Genomic DNA, 17500 nt, shown 5'->3' on the forward strand with positions numbered 1-17500 from the left:
TATAAGGGTAAAAGCTGGCCACCGAAAACAATACAACCCCAAGAAACCACAACAAATGGGGCTTTAAGTTTTTGGTGAGAGCTGGAACTTTCGGGGATGGTCTACGATTTTTTTGCATACGATGGTTCGAACTCATTTCAGGATGTACAATTTACAGAGTGGGAAGAAAATTATCTTGGTGTTGGAGGTAAGACGGTGGTTAAGATTGTGTAAAACTATATCTAATCCGACTCTATGTACAGTATATTTCGACAATGGTTCATTACATCACTGGAATTGCTGTACTACTTACGTAATGAATGGGGTATATTATTATTAGGAACTATTAGGAAAGACAGATTACGAAATTGTTCTTTAAGTAATGATAAAGACATGAAGAGAAAAAGGGTCGAGGAGCTTACGAAGTGGTATGTGATAATGACCGAAAATTAGCAGTTACCAAGTGGGTAGATAATCAATGCATTCATATTGCCAGCTCTTTCTATGCACCAAGATCCAGTCACTTTAAATAGAAAGATATGATAAGAAACAGAAGAAAAAGAGTTCCGTTACTTGCCCGAAAGTTATAAAAATGTACAATCTTCATATTGGGGGAGTAGACGTGAGCTGTCGCGATATGCTGACGGCATTATATCGAATCCACATGAAAGACTAGGCGTTGGTATATTGTCAATATTTGCTCAAGTATTGATATTGCCCTAAATAAAAGCTGGTTACTGCACCGTCGTGACTGTTTACAACTTGCAGAGACAAAAGTACCACTGAAAAAGTTTCGAGTACAGATTGCTCTTACCCTAATCAAAGCTAATACCAAGTCTCAGCTGACAAGAGTTACACGACAAGGCAGAGTAACAGCTTCTAAAGTCTATGAAGTTGGTCATTGGTAGCACTCCTTGATGGCCACTTTGTTTGTTGAGCAATTCTAGGTGGGTATAAAATGTATGACACAAAAGCAATGAAAAGGGGCAAGAAGTCTTGAAAAACCTATAATAATGGAAATCGAAAGGAAATTGGGGGTCAAAATCGAAGAATGTGGGTACCAGATCATCAATTTGTTTTGTGGTGCTTCACCTGATTTTATAGCAAACGATTTTATTACAGAAGTGAAATGCCCAAGTTCTGCAAAAACCACGAAAACCTACATAAATAATAACAAAATACATGAAAAGTTTTTGGCTCAAGGCCAACTACAAATGCTCACCACTGGTTTTAAAAAATGTGCATTTTGCATTGCTCATCCAGATTTTGAAAAAAACAAAAATGTACTGATTACTTGGGTTGAGTTTGATACGGCATATGCTAATAATTTATTGAATAAAGCGGAGGAATTTTGGAGAAATGCAATTTACCCAAAAATTTTACATAATGCACTATCTTAAACCTATACAGCAATCCATGTTAATATTATAAAAGCGAAAGTAGGGGAGGCCGGGGCGTCAATTAACAGAGGTAAGTATTAACAAGCGAATTTCTAAGAAACTATAAACAGCACGTCACTAGTGATTCCTAAAATTTGTCCCTGTGACAGCGGTCTACAGGTTGAGACTCGTCAGTCCAGGCTCAGTGCATCGTGGGAGTGAGTTTTGTGATGTGCGTCTATTTTGGCCAGGTAACGAACTTTTTTCACTTAACGATTTTTTGATTTACGTGTTGAATATTTGATTCCGCCGTAATATTTTTTTTTTCGCAGTAGCTTGGTTTATTCTTAATAATGTTACATAACTTTACTAACGCTAATGTACACTATTTCGTAATTACATTTTTTTTTATTGAAAAGGTATCCATGAGGCTAAAATTAACAAAACATACGGGGCTAGTATTAACATGTTAATTCTTACCCACCCCATATGTGGGGTTAGTATTAACAGTATATACCTTTGGATTCAATTTCTGGTTCCGTACCCGAAGGGTGCCCAACGGGACCCTATTACTAAGCCTATGCTGTCCGTCCGTCTGTCCTTCCATCTGTCCTAACTTTAAAGAGCTGCTGCTGAGCTATATTCACCACGGTACCTAATTATTTATTTATCTTAAACGTTACAACATGAGGACTAACAACCAAGCACCAGACCAGCTGCAGGACTAAGCACCAGAAAATCTGCCATACTCACCGACACACCGGAAAAACAAGCACTAGAAGAGATAGAAAATAACAGAAATTTAAAAAGAAAAAAACGGCAGAATCAAGACGATGGAAAGAAAAAAAAGCAAGGTAAGGGGTTATTTAAAGAAAATAATAAAGAAAAGGATAAAGGTAAGGTCAAAGGAAAAGGTAAAGGAAAAACAGCTAAAAAGGGAAAACAAAAGGAAACATCGCAAGTGGAAAAGGCAAAGAAAAGGATATTGGAAGAAAGCAGCGACAGTGCAGAAGATGAATATTTCTGTATAATTTGTGGTGTCTCATACAATGAAGACACATCTGGTGCAGTGCATCTTGTGCAAGAAGTGGGCTCAGTCCGGATATATCAGAGGCAACACTGTTTCATACATTTGCCAAAATTGTGATACAGACGATGAATATGATTAAAAATTGTGATATACACCGTGGGCCCGAATAACCCGAGGGATTTTAACAGGGTATTTCTGACGATAATACGAGTAAAAAATGTTATATGAACATAGGTTCAATTATGTACTTTAATTAAAATTGTGATTATTGAAAACTTACATTGCCTTCAATAATATAACACTAAAAGTAACTGTTAATAAGAAATCATTCAGATAGTTATTTGTTGATTTTTGTTATTATACAGAGAGGTTTTGTTTGGGTTTCTTTCTCTATATACTTATATCGCTTTTGCAGGCACAAAGTGCTATATTATTTTAGTCTAATATTAATTGTATTGCTTAATAAAGAAATGTCATTGTAATTTTGCGTTTTCTTTATTTATAGAGGAAAATACTTACAATGTTAATTGTTGCCCCTTTTGTTAATTTTTACCTCGGAACCGTTAATTGTAGCCCCGATCGCGGGGTAAGTATTAATTTCTGACTTTCCTAAGTAAAATCGACTTTTTTAAAAAGGTACCAAGAAATTGGGTCAAATTAAAACCAACGATATGGTTATTGAATAGTTTGGACATCATTTGACACAAAATCATTTCAAAATTTTTAGGCGTTTTGAAGCTACAACTGAAAATATAAATTTTGTTAAGTCGCACCCCGGTCTCCCCTATGTGTGTTCGTATGTTTGTCCGTCTTTCACGTCGGAACGCACAGTGTTCCATATGCCTCAAAAAATGTCCCTATGCTTCAGTGAAAATCGATGGAGCATTTTAAATGACCGACGAGAATACCCGTGTGCCAATTCCTAATAGTTTTTTATAAAAAAATAATGAACTTTACGTGACCTTTAAAAGTGAAAGTAAAGTCGCCGACATTGGTAGAAGGATAGCGAAGCTCAAGTGGCAATGGGCGGGTCATATTGCCCGAAAAACCGATTCGTGGTGTAGAGATGTTCTGGATTGGCGACCATGGGAACAGAAAAGACCAGTGGGCAGACCGCAAATGAGATGGAAAGATGATATAAAAAGGGTGGCGGGTTGAAACTGGACTCAAATAGATCGGAGTGGAAGAGGTTGAAGGAGGCCTACACCAAAAATTTGGTAGAAGAAGGCTGAGAAGAAGAAGACGTGACCTTTGCATTTTTTTTAAATCAAATCTGTAGTCGTAATTATCAAAGATACGTTATTTCGATAAATGTAGTCTGATAAAGCATCGTGGGGCACACGCTTCTTAGGTTTTACTATTGCGAAAGCACCCTTGGGTACAGAGTAATTATATTTTTTCAGAATTTCGTTTTTATTTTTTTTTTCTCCTAAAAACTCAGAAGTGGGACTTGTGAAGTTGTGACTAATTTAGGAAGATTGCCCGTAACTAAAAAGAACCAGAAAAGAGACCAGCACTGGGAATCGAACCCAGGTCCTCAGCAATATTTCCAAGTTAGTCACGAATCCCACTTTTGAGTTTTAATGGAGAAAAAAAACGAAAGCCTGATAAAATACAATTAGTCAGTATTACGAGGCCCTATTTCAAAAGTAAACCCTGAAAAATATGCCCCCATGACGCTTAATCATATTATATTTACGTAAAATAAATATCTTGCATGGTTAAGTTGCCAGTTTTTTTTTTCATAAAGGAAAGAAAGAAAGGAAAGAAAGAAGTTCAGAATTTTATAAAAAAACTATTAGGATTTGGCACGCGGATATTCTCGTCGTGCATTTAAAATGCATCCGTCCATCGATTTTCACTGAAAACAGCATAGCGAAATTTTTTGAGGCTTTTTTTTTTTTAGTTACGTTCATATTTTTTCTGTGGACACACCCAAAGTTAAAGCTTATAAAGCCTAATTAACTGATTGAACCCCAATCCGCTATAAGGCGTACTCTTTTTTATTGACTCGTGATATATTTATTGTTATTTATTACGTTTACTATTTTTTCACAGGACTTTTTTTATATTATCTGTACTTAAATAATTTGTAAATTTATAAAATAAAACAAAGCTAATATTATTGAATTTTTATTACTATACTATTTAGATTCACAAGAGCACATGCTATAATAACAGCTTCATCTGCGAATTTCACGTGGTGTGTTGGTACCGAGTGCGGTTTTAAAAATCGCAAACTCTCTGACTCTCCGTATGACTCGTTCTATGTGAATCCTCAAACTTGCAATTATCTTTGTTTGGATGACATCCTTCTTGGTAGGTGTCTCCGTTGAGGAAACGCTTGGACGCCGCAGAAGTTTTACGTGCCTTTCCGCAAGAAGAGACTCTATACCCTTAAAACCGCGATCGGCTAAAACCACAGCCCCTGGAGGAAGAATATCGACAAAGCCACTACGTCCCGTTATTGCTTTGTCGGAAATCCTTCCTCCAAAACCCTTTGAAATGAAACATACAAACCCATTTGGGCAACATGCAATCAAATACTTTAAAGTATTGCCTGATTTATACTGTGACCATGATCCTGATTGTTTTTACATGATCTGAAGGTTTTTCTATCTGTATCTCGAAGCAATCCATTGTACACTGGACATTAGCATATCTCACCTTGAAGACAGGAAATAATAGGAAGGTAATGTCTTTTTTATTGCAAGAGGTTCTGGGAAGTATATATGCATTTGGAGGTAAGTTGCCAGGTGAGGTATGCTAATTTTTAATACCACTTGTATCGTTACAAGACTTAATTGAAACTGATGACTAAGTCTCTGAATAGTATCATTTTGCTTCAGTTTAAACAAAGTGATAATGACATATAATAGGCGTATCTTACATTGCTTAGCCAGAAAATCTATGAACCAATAGAAGGATTTAGGAACTCCAAGATACATTTTGGGGTTTTCCTTGATGACTTTTAAAACATGTGTTTGTCCAGACATATCTTTTTTTCCCTTGTAGGATCTTTATTTGTGCTAGACATTGAAGAGCTAAAGGGTTCGTATAGCGAAGGCGTTGATGAACGGCTGATGGTGGATAATGACGTATTAACGGATAGAATTGTCAAGAATATAACTATTCATATCAAACCTGCACGACAAGTATCAATACATAAGAAAAAAGCTACTACACTGCCGTCATAACGAAAAAAATAAACTAAATACTAAGAAAACTTGTGCATTCGATTCACTTATTCAAGTAATAATGAGCAGCATCGCAACAAACCACGAGTATGAAAAGAAAATTAAAATCAGTTCTAATTCAACCATACAATTAGCACTAAAAGTAATTGGTGTGAACAAAAATCCTACATCCAAATGCTACTTTGAAGGAGCGTTCCGTTACGGACATACCGTTACATTACATACCGTTAGAAGATACATTCCGTTTTTATAAATTTACGCAAAAAGAAGCTTCTCTTGGGTTTGGAGCCCCACTTGTGATCGCTTTATGCAAAAGCATAAAACAAAAGCCAGCTGGCTTGCGACAACTTATTTTCCTCGCCGGAGCTCTTCTGTTTTACGACAACATAATGGAATCTTTGGGTTAGGCACAATAAAATGTAATAGAATAAGAGGTGCAGAAAAATTATTGCCCACAGACAAAGAGATGAAAAAAAAACCTCGTGGAAACTACGCACAGGTAGTTAGTGATCAAAAGCTAGCTATAGTCAGATGGTGTGATAACAAGGTGGTGACTTTTGTAAGCTCTTCTACAGGCATTGTACCAGTTGGGAAAATAAAGCGTTATTATAAAAACGGCAAACAAAAAGTTTGCCCTCAAGTAGTAAAAGAGTATAAAAAACACATGGGCGGAGTAGATCCTACCGATATGCTGTCGCCGATGGTATATGCCTATTTTTGTGCAAATGCTTGATATTTGTATCAATAATGCGTGGCTTTTAAGTCGACAAAAAAAAAGCAACTTCAGGAGCCATTCCCTTAAAAAGTTTTCAGTTTGAAATACATCACGGGCTTCTTCAGGCTAGCCCAGTACTTCCCAAACTTATTTTTCTCGTGGACCACATTCAAAAATTTTACTGGTTTCGGTGGACCCCTGCTGCTACATTTCTACCACATTCTTAAGTCGCCAAAAAATAAAATTTGTGTCGTTCTGAGTTCTGTCCAGTCGCTTACCTTATTAAAATATTATCTGCTTAGTTAGTACTTAAAACAATGTAGGTAGGTCCTTATAAAAACTATGCTTACATTTTGGCTCTTTACTATCAAAAGCAGATAAATTTTCGTGGACCCCCATTAACATCTTATGGACCCCCATTTTATGTTCACGCCTACGTAGACCCCAGCAAGTCTCCCGTGGACCCCTGGGGGTCCACCTGGACCACTTTGGGAATCACTGGGCTAGCCGATCAGAAAAACGAACGAAAAATTATGTATGTGACCCTTTAAACCCATTTTTACTATAAAAAAAAGAAAAGATTTTTTTAAGTTACGTATCTCTGCCAAATTCTTGGTTTTTATAAACAGTTATTGCTTTATGTGGTTTGTGGTGTCAATTAAGGAGTTAGCATTATTGTTCCAGTGCACTAAGCGACGTGGGCTTACAATATTTCATTTAGAGACGCAGTGGTCATTTAACCAAATTACTTTCGCATTAAAAAATGTTAGACACGAGAGCAATATAGAATTTTTCAACACACCTGCTCGTAAAGTAGGTCTTATTACAGCGTATTTACACTGATAATGCAGAATATTACCCATGCCGTGCCTTTTACATTACATTATCGCACTAGTGCCTTTTCATTACATATCTTTTTAAATATTAGCAAGAAGTATTAATGTTTCGAAAACAGCTAAGTAGTTATTTGCGTAAATATAAAATTCAATTCAAAATGTGATAAATAATTAAAGAATTTCATGAAACTGCTTGTTAGCTTGTTGGTATTTATAATTTGACGGTGTATTTTTAACTATAAATACCCAATTTCAAAATTTATAAATATGTGGCTGATTAGCTACTTTGCCGGTGCCCTTATCTCAGACTTGCGCGCGCATGCAGCGCTGAGCGCGCGAAAAAAAAAAATTACGGCCGCCATCTTTTAAATGGGTTTCTGTTTGTTAAGTTTATTCACAGTATTGCATTTCGTTAGTGTTGTTTTGTAAAATGTCGAATTTAGATAACGAAGAATTACTTATCGAGTGTACGCCGCCAGATATCATAGTTGAAGCGCAAAATGCGAGTGATAGTCTTTTGCCCTCAAAATCAAAAGATAAATACATGCAAGCCTACGCAAATTTCATTCAATGGAAAAATAGCAAAAATGCAAGCTCTTTCTCAGAAAACGTGTTCATGGCTTACTTTAGTGAACTGGCGAAGAGGTATAAACCTAGTTCGCTTTGGTGTATATATTCTATGTTGAAGAGTACCGTGCAGAATAAAAATGCAATTGACATCAAAGCGTACACCAATCTAACTGCATTCTTGAAAAGACGTTCAGACGGCTTTTACAGTCGAAAATCCAAGGTTTTAACACCTAATGAAGTGGAGAAGTTCATTAAAGAAGCACCGGATAATCAATATCTAGCGACAAAGGTCAGTTCCACTATTTAGTTTTGTATTCATTATTATAATATTTGTAGGCGGTATTGTGAGTGTTGATATAATAGGAACTAAGTACGATTATTATAACTTAATTATGATTTTATTTATTTTCAGGTCGCATTAATATTCGGAATTACTGGTGCCTGTAGGCGTCAGGAATTAAACAACATTACGACAAAAGATATAGAGAATCACGGAGAGATGCTACTTGTCAAAATTCCGAACACTAAAAATAAAATTCCTCGGTCATTTACTATTCACGGACCATTTTATGAAATAGTGAAAAAATATGAAAGTTTACGTTCAACAAAAGGAAAATCTGACCGGTTCTTCCAAAATTTTCAAAACGGCAAATGCACGAGTCAGCCTATCGGAGTGAACAAATTTGGATCGATGCCTAGAGAAATTGCCAAGTTTTTAGGCTTACCACAGGCTGACGCTTACACCGGACACAGTTTTAGGCGGACTTCAGCTACATTGCTGGCTAATTCAGGAGCCGATATATTGACTTTAAAACGCCATGGGGGATGGCGATCTAATAATGTCGCCGAGTCATATATTGAGGACTCCATCCAAAATAAAGCCGACATAAGTGCCAAAATAACACAAGCAATCCATTTGGAGCCACAATCCAAGAAGTTCTGCCCTGAACCGCGTCCTTCCACCTCATATGCCAATGATGATTTGGGATTTCATACGTTTGCTAATGATGAAACGCAATGTTCTTCTACCTCCTTTCAGAATGTTGCATTATCACCGACATTTACAAATACCCAAGAACAAAGCAATGAAATAATTAATAATACAATTAAACATACAGTACAAATGCCTCATAAGGCGGTAGCATATCATTTCAATAATTGTACTTTTAATAACTGTTTCAATAATTAAAGTTTTTAAATAAATGTGAACTTTTATTTACTTTTCCTCGCAAGTGTGTTGAAAAACGTCGTATGAAACACGTGAGCATTGGTCATTACACTTTTCGTCTCCATTAAGCCTTCGCCTTCGGCTCAGGCTTAAAAACCGACTCGAGTGTAATGACCAACATAGCACACTTGTATCATAATGTACTATTACCGTTCAGACTGAACCTGATCACAACAAACAGCGCCTGTCGGCCATTACGGCGCGCTGGAGATCTGACGCGCGAGTATGATTAATAGTTTACCTACTTCATTAATTTGCATAAGAGAGCTACTCGTATTTAATAATTATCATTTTCAGCCACTGACAGGATTAGGCATTTAATTAAACTTGCAATTTAAATCAATTAGAATTCTTACTACAGTCGTCAGCGTTCTTGACTATGAACCTACCTATTTTCAACCTTATCAACACAACAACTACAGTACAATAAATGAGAATTGGATTTGTTTCGCCCTAAATCTGTCCACAAGACACACTAATATCAATCCACAAGCCTTTCTAACGATTCTTCCGCTTCAAAATGCACAAAACAACTCACACTATTTGCATCCACTGGTTGTTCACAATTCGCGTGATACATTATCCACCTAGTGGGAGGCCTGCTGACGCTTGGCCTTCCGATACGTATTATTTGCCATTTGAGAACCATTCTTCTCCAACGATTATCTATTCTAGAAAGTGCTAGGTTGCAATGAAACAATGAATTTAAAAAAACACCAGTGACGGAAAAAGAACAGTAATAGTTTATTACAATTGTTTAAATATCACTAGAGGATCGGTGAGCGTAGTAAAACCTGTTCCTAGCAAAACAGGCAAACATCACTATTTTTTAGTTCTCACATTCAAGTAGTCGATTAGAAGTCAAACAATCGTACGGGCGACAGGAACTGCGCTTGGGCAGCTATTCGTGAGCCCTTGACATCTTCACAACTGGTTCTATATTTGATTAATACGTCTATAAGCAAACTTGATAGTACCGAAGGTACTTGAACTCCTCTGATTGGTTGACACAGACGTCGTATTGTTTATTTAATTTTATACATTAATTTTTGTCTCAATTTTCATTAGTATAATTGTGGCCATAGTACTGCGATTGTATTCTTATTTAAAATTGTGTGGAAGCAAATTTAAGGACTCGCCGATTTGTTTTTCTTCATAAGCTTTTACCAGCTCCTTTACTGGCGTGAATCATTAGACTTGGCAGTTAAAAATACTGTGAGTTTACAGAATTGCCATGGGAATATAAAAATCTATCAGAATTCCCAAAAATTACGTGTGTAAATAAATAAATGACATAATTTAAGAAAGTGTGAACGGGTACTCTAAACCAGAGTTATTCGAGAGAGAGTATCAGAATAAAAATTCATGTGTGCCAAAGCAGTACCTAACAAACAAACACAGTCACAAATTTTCGCATTTATAATATGACAAAGATAACTGAAATATTCAAAAACAACAACCTGATTTCGACCCCAGTCCGTTATAAAACCAATTATTAGTTATTTTGATTATTTTATAACTTACATTATTTATGAGAATTCGATAATAAACAAATTAATTCAACATCACGATTGCCACATTAGGTTTGTTTGTCTAAAAGTAAATGTTTACGCACATGAAGTGGCGAGCACACAGAGTGATGATATTGTCGTGTTGGTCAATTAGCGGCATTTGAAAATGTGGTTGAGTGTGATACGTGTTCCTCGCTTCACCGAGAGGCGAAAAGTAATGGTAAAGTGAAGCACAGAAATATTTTGGAATTGAATTTTCTGTTCGGTGTAATGGTTTTAATGCGGCGCAGCTTTGCTAAATCAATCATCTCAATAGATGTTTTTTGTTAAATCGTTTTTGGAGAAGATACGTATTTAAAAATTACGTTTATTTTTACTAATCATATCAATAAAATAGTGCATCGTATAGCTTCGATATGAAATAATTAGTGTATTTCTTTCAACATGCACCTATTAAAAACGATGATTAAATAATTACATATCTTTTATCGATATACAGTCATTAAACAGATGTTTTGAATCTAATTAATATTGAAATCACCGCTAACAGACTTGATTAATCAGTAGAATAAATCACAGGTGATTATAGAATTATTCATAGGACCGCACCTATATAACTACTGTTGTAATTAAGGGAACCCTTGGGGCGCTCTGTTAATGAGGCCAGATTCATACTCCCATTATGATAAAGTCAAAAAGCATAATGAGTGTCGTCATTAGGTACCTACCTTAGCTTTCATCATCATCGTCATCGTAAGTCGAAATTACCGTTTTCTACACAGAAGCCAATAAGGTTAGTCACAAATTTAGATCTTTATTAAGTATATCAATGGCTTAAGGATTTTATTCAACCAAAGAATTAATAAACCGGGTTAATCGACCATTAGAAGTGGGTTAAATTCGATTAACAAGATTTGGGCCGTAATACAGCAAGTTAAATAAAAGTTAAAAAATAAGAACAAGCCTAAATAACACAAAATAATTCATATTCCATATTGGATTATGTTCAGATACTGATCTTATTATGCATACGGTAATATAATTAAATATGTGCAGTGTATTTTCAATAGCGTTGATGTGCACCCTACTGTGACGTCTTGGCCTATGACATGACATACCGATAGGGTGACCATGCTTTGTTCTAAAATAAAAGTTTAGTACAAATTTTTGAAATGATGTCAGATAAAACAGTAACAAAAGAGAAAGTCAATTCATGTGTTCCCTTGAATATTTAACTATGGCGTTTTAAATGGTACATACCTTTGTGTGACGCCAATAGGCGTTGTACCGTGACCAGGCGGCGTCATGGGTTGACGGCATGTGTGAACGTACACTTTGATATGTTTTTATTGAAATTCTATACCGTAATAGGTATAAAGTATGAGTTAGGCGTAAATTTCAATCGAAGATCTATAGTATTATGTTTGATGGGAAATTAAATACGCTAAGTTGTCATAAAATGTATGTGCTATGTGCTTCTGCATCCAGTAGCTTAACTAAAAGTTTGTGTTCATTAAATTTGATGCAAAAATATGCTTATCCAATTTTACTGCTATTTAAAAGTTTTAAAATCATAATTTACGACGTGTAGGCTCTCATCAAAATGCATCACTTAACACTCACAAAAATTTAATTCAACCGTGCAGATTCAACCGTGAACGTTAAAGGGGAGATTATTTTAGGACAAACATAACATTTTATTAAAATAGGTTTTTGAATTTAAAAGTATAACGTGAATGTATAAATTACAAACAGTAGTAATTCCAGAGCGCAGGGCGGCGGCGCGTGCGCATCGGTCTGGATCGCCGTCATTTGTTTCATTACTATTACACGCTCGGGTGCTTTCGTGGAGCATCGGTAATTTTGTAGCTTACCTACAAATTATTGATGGTATCTGTAATTTTATTGTCACTTTTATTACATTGTTGAAATATTTTTAATGTATTTTTTTATTGTAGGTATATTACGAAAAAAATTAAAAAATCATTTTTATAGTTGAAAGATAAAAACGATTTGAAAAGTGCTGCTTTTGGCCATCGCAAAATTAATTATAATTAAATTAATTCTGTGAAAATATTTTCGACGAAGAAATAATCAGGGAAATCTCATACGTAAATAAATAAAAAGCATACCCGATACATTACAAGATAAAAGATATTACATCCCATACAAAGCAAGTACTGATTTCATTATCTTAAAAGCATCATGCGTCTTTCAACGTCCAAAAAAACGAGTAAGAAATAATCGTTCCAATCTGTTCTTGTTAACCATCAACGGGAGTTTCTACAGACTTTTTAATCAAAACATTACCTTTCAAGGAAGTTAATCACTCGGGTGTTTTAAATACCTTTGAATTTTACGCTGACATTTAGAGCTATTCAAAATAATCGATCACGCAGAGTGATCTTTGTTTGAAAATAGCGTAAATGCAGTAATTTGAACGTCCTTTGATGTTTGAAAAAGTGATGCGTCTAGCCGCTGCCTACAGTAATAAAGTTTTATTATCTTTATGGAAATAGTAGTCTTCACCAGCGGTTTTACACGTGCCATCATCATAAGTCGCACTGCAGGACTCAGGCCTTCGTAGCCAAAATAAGCAAAGCTACGTAACTGATAAACGTACATAAAGATGGATACATACTTAAATACATATTAAACACCCAAAACTCGAGTAAACGTTCGTATATTTCGTACATAATATCTACCCTGACCGGGGATCGAACACGAAATCTAAACACTAGTCTATCTGGTCGTCCAACGACGACGGTCTTCATGCATCAACGAGTAACTACTCATTTGACTTATTCTCTCAATGATCAATGAAACGTGCAGACTAAGCTCGTGCGAACTGACCCCTACTTTTGAGTTCTGTAGAATCCCCCTGCAGTAACCATTTGTTCACCAAACACGGTAGTGGACCAATCACATTAGGCCGATAACTGTCAAAAGGATTAATTACAGCCCATAACAGTTAAGAAATTGACGTTGTCAAAAATTATGTCTTCATTCGGAAGACGAATCGCTGCCAATAGCTGCCATTACTCAAAATTGGGGTCCCGTAATTTCTATGTGTGTTTACGGTTTCGCTTGTACAGACGACTGTACAGTTAAGTAAAAATTATGGGTTCCCTTTTTAATACCTATTACGATTTCTTGATTTTAAGTAGTGATGTATGTACTGATCAGTGGATCAAACAGAAGGGTGTTTTTGTGCCGAAATTAACATTAATTAAGCGAACTACTCGAGGTCATACGAAATCAAAATTTTGTATAATTTAAAATTTATTCTAATCTTACTTATTGAATGTCTCAGTTTTATTTTAAAGCTTTTAAAATTCCTTTTCTTTCACGTCTTAAAGGTGATATTTTCCGCAAATATGAAAAAAGCCTTGAAATTTCAATTATATTCAAATCTCTAGGCTATTTAAGTTCTATTTGATGCGCACATAAAAACTCTGAATAAATTACTGCTTTATAAGTCCTACCTAATCTTTTTTTGGTATAAAAAATATATTTTTTAAATAGTGAACCCGTAACTTAAGTAAAAGTAAATGTATCTTAATTTCCAAGTCCTTTTCAGGCTCCAAATTTCTTACTTTTTTATTTTGAAAGTGGTAGGACCTTGTGCCAGGTCCGCCCGAATTGCTACCACCATCTTGCTCGCTAATCCTGCCGTGAAGCAGCAGTGCTTGCACTGTTGTGTTTCGGTGTGGAGAGTAAGACAGCCGGTGAAATTACTGGCACTTGAGGTATCCTATCTTAGACCTCTAGGTTGGCAACGCATCTGCAATCCCCCTGGTGCTGCAGGTGTCTATGGGCGGTGGTGATCTCTTACCATCAGGAGATCCACTTGCTCGTTTGCCATCCAGTGGAAAAAAATTTTTGACCATACCTGGACGAGTGCCATAATTACTGGCCACTTCATATAAGGGAAGCCATTAACAACAAGGAAGATAATATCGTTTCTGGTGCCATTAACTTTTTAAACAAACACAGGGCGTTACGGTATTCGCGATGCTCTTTAATTACAGTGCTCCTTATCTGGTAAAGCTTTAAAGAGTTGAGTAATTCACTGTAGTGTTATGAGCTTAATTTTGTGGGCAAAAGAGGGCGCTGTAGTTCAAAAGTAAAAAGAAGTCAAAATTACAAATGTAAAACGTTTTTTGCATGTAGGTACTTATGTCTGATTCGGAATATTTTTATGTTTCAAATGTCATAAGTATTCCCTTTATTTAAATCAGTTAAGAGTTTCCAAAAAAGGTTATAACTTTTGTCTGTTGTTTTAAGTTAATTTTAGTTGCTGAAAATTAATACATTATTGAATTTCTAAAACACAGTCGAGTTTCAGTAAATATGTATTATAACGAATAAATTCACGAATATATGGCGAACGGAACGGAATGGAAGTAAAAATCACTTTATTTTAGCTTTTAAAGTTATTCATAAAAAATATCTTATTATCAATCACCACGACATGTTGTAAGATAGAATGCATTTGTTGAACGCATTAAGAACACATATAAAAAGTATTTATTACCTTTATGACTATGACTAATATTAAAATCTATACTGACATGTTGAGAAATAATTTAAGAGTACATTTTTATGAGTAATTTAGAAGAAGGTGATGCTGATAGAAAATTATGTAAGAAATATTTTACACATGACTAACGCACCAGAGCTGGTAGTAAGTGTTGTGACCATTATGGATCCATTATGTGGTCGGACAAAATAAAAACATAAGGTGAGATAGTCGGTAGTGGCGAGACGTAACGTTGACGAGAAAAGGGGTTAACTTTGACTTATCCCGGATAGTATATTGAATGTGTTTCTGCTCGTTATAATTATTCGTCGTGCAAAGTGTCTCAGTTTCAACTTTGGCAACAATGCTTTCGTGTGGCATATCTGCTAGTTTAGATAATGAAACAATTTACACAAAAAAAAGTGTCTACATATTATAATTATTGTATATTTTAACTAGTTTTAGCTGTGTGTTATATTGTTTTTTTATCCTTTATAGTCTGGTTTCGAAAATATTACGTTCAACTGATAATTTTGTCTTTAATTAAGAATTTATGAATGAATAACATGTAATTGAAATTACAGTCAGATATTCATGCATCATAGTTGCAGCTTATCACTTATTAAAATATAATCATTATGTCGCCGACTGTCCGTAATCACTTTAAAAGCCTAACCCGCCCGTGATTAGGCCGGAGGGGTGAGGGGGGAGGGGGCTAGGGTCTGCCCGTACACCGGTCATTAGCGGCGTTACACGCTTGACAATATCTATGCGGACTGTCCCTGTTTTGAATGCGATATGGCCACCCTGTTGAGAATAGTTACATTTTATAGAGCGTGCGATGTTTTCAAATTGTTTGTCTAAAACGTTTAACTCCAAGTAGGTAAAATGTCCAAAGATTTGGTTATTTCGGAAAAAGTGCTTGTCAAATTCTATTCAAAATAGCTGAACAAAAAGTTTTTGTTAAAAAAATAATAAAATAGTGAAAAGCCGACTACACGATTAAACCGACTGAAAGCCCTTTATTATCCAGTCAACGTGTCGAGAAATAATTAAAAGTAATAGGTGCTTTCACTTAGCATTGATAAACGCCGTCTCTCAGGCTGCGCCGAAATCTGCGCATGCGACGGCACGGGTACGCCCACTGCGCGGCTCCATTGCCACACGGAAAATAATGTCAAATATTAACGAATTAAAAAAAACCTGAATGAATATAAACGTTTCGTTAACTTTCAGCCGGTAACTTGAATGCTTTTGCGAGTTCAAATAGTTGCTCTATGACCTACTTTGTTTGTTAGAAGTTTGAATCACATGATGGAAATTTGGGCAAAAATTACTGGCATTAAATAAATTAAGATTGAGCAAATCATTCTGCTAAAAAAAGCTAGAGGTAAATCTTACTTTTTATATGGAAAAAACTTTCTTGCACTTATTTATTAAAATGGTACCTGGGCCAATCAACTATTTTACCGACACTTTGGGCGTCTTCTGCATTGCCAAAATTGTCTCTGGCGTTACCAAAAAATCGTACTTCCAACAAGATATTTCACGGTTTAATAGGTTGAACTTACGTCATCATACACCATCTATTAAATTACAGAAAAAACATGTTTACTTACAAAAATCTACAATTTTTTGAAAAATGTCGCGGACAGATTAGTGTGGGTAAAAAAGTTGATTGGCCCACTGTTTTGATATCGGTCAACACATTAAAAAGCATGTACCTATTCACTCAAGAATTTTCTAGTAAAATGGCAATGGCGATCCAAGTCAAATTAAAAGCAGTGGGCTGATTTTTTAAATCAAACCTAGTTTTTAAGTCTTACTAACATGTTTAATTTGAAACACGAGGAGAGCTGGCATATTTTGCAGCAAAATACTCATTTTTACGAATTGTGGAAACCAGCTTCCTCGTAATCAATTTCTTACTCTTCTGTTTCAACGTTAAAAAAATTCGACCGACTTTAACCACAGCTTATTTAGCTTTTAATGGAAACGCACTCAGCTTCAAGTGAAGAGAATCACTCATTTTCCGTTCCGCCTTTGCCAAATTGAAACCTCTGAGAAATGTAGTCCTCCGGCCCTGGAATTAACTTATTACCGTCATCATTTTTCTTAAACCGTCATACTGATTCCGTCCACCTTACATAATTGTGGGAAACATTTTGCACCTGTGTCCATGCCAAAAGATTGTTGTACTTTATACATGAGAAATAGCACATTGTGTCTTAAGGGCGGTAAATAAGGAATTACGAACGAGAGTCTATTAGAAGAGAAGAGAGTCTTTAATGAGTCGATGTTCGTAATTCTAGTACCGCTCGTGCGACATACAATGTTTTTCATCACATTTGCGAGTAAAATTGTATATTTGTAAAATAAAAACTAATATTTTTTCAAAAATTGCCGATACCGCTGGCTGCGCTCTATGCATCATCGCAATCGTGGCTACGCAATATCCGGGAATGAACGGGAGTTACGAGCGCCGGGGAGCTTTTTAGACTGGCAAAAGGCTGAATCAGATTATGCGGAGCTG

At 35.7% G+C, this 17500-nt stretch overlaps 2 protein-coding genes across 5 annotated transcripts in view; both read left to right on the forward strand.

The window, feature by feature from the left end:
* if (integrin subunit alpha inflated) overlaps window positions 1-17500 on the forward strand; it is a 186413-nt gene that overhangs the window by 96241 nt on the left and 72672 nt on the right. The gene's annotated exons all lie outside the window — the stretch shown is intronic.
* On the forward strand, window positions 7092-9080 carry LOC141427917 (uncharacterized). The gene is made up of 2 exons (XM_074087524.1): window positions 7092-7995; window positions 8119-9080. The coding sequence occupies exons 1-2, from the start codon at window positions 7567-7569 to the stop codon at window positions 8893-8895; spliced, it is 1206 nt and encodes a 401-aa protein (XP_073943625.1). The 5' UTR covers window positions 7092-7566; the 3' UTR covers window positions 8896-9080.

This window comes from Choristoneura fumiferana, chromosome 5 (assembly GCF_025370935.1).
Source record: "Choristoneura fumiferana chromosome 5, NRCan_CFum_1, whole genome shotgun sequence".
In the NCBI taxonomy this organism is placed as follows: domain Eukaryota; kingdom Metazoa; phylum Arthropoda; class Insecta; order Lepidoptera; family Tortricidae; genus Choristoneura; species Choristoneura fumiferana.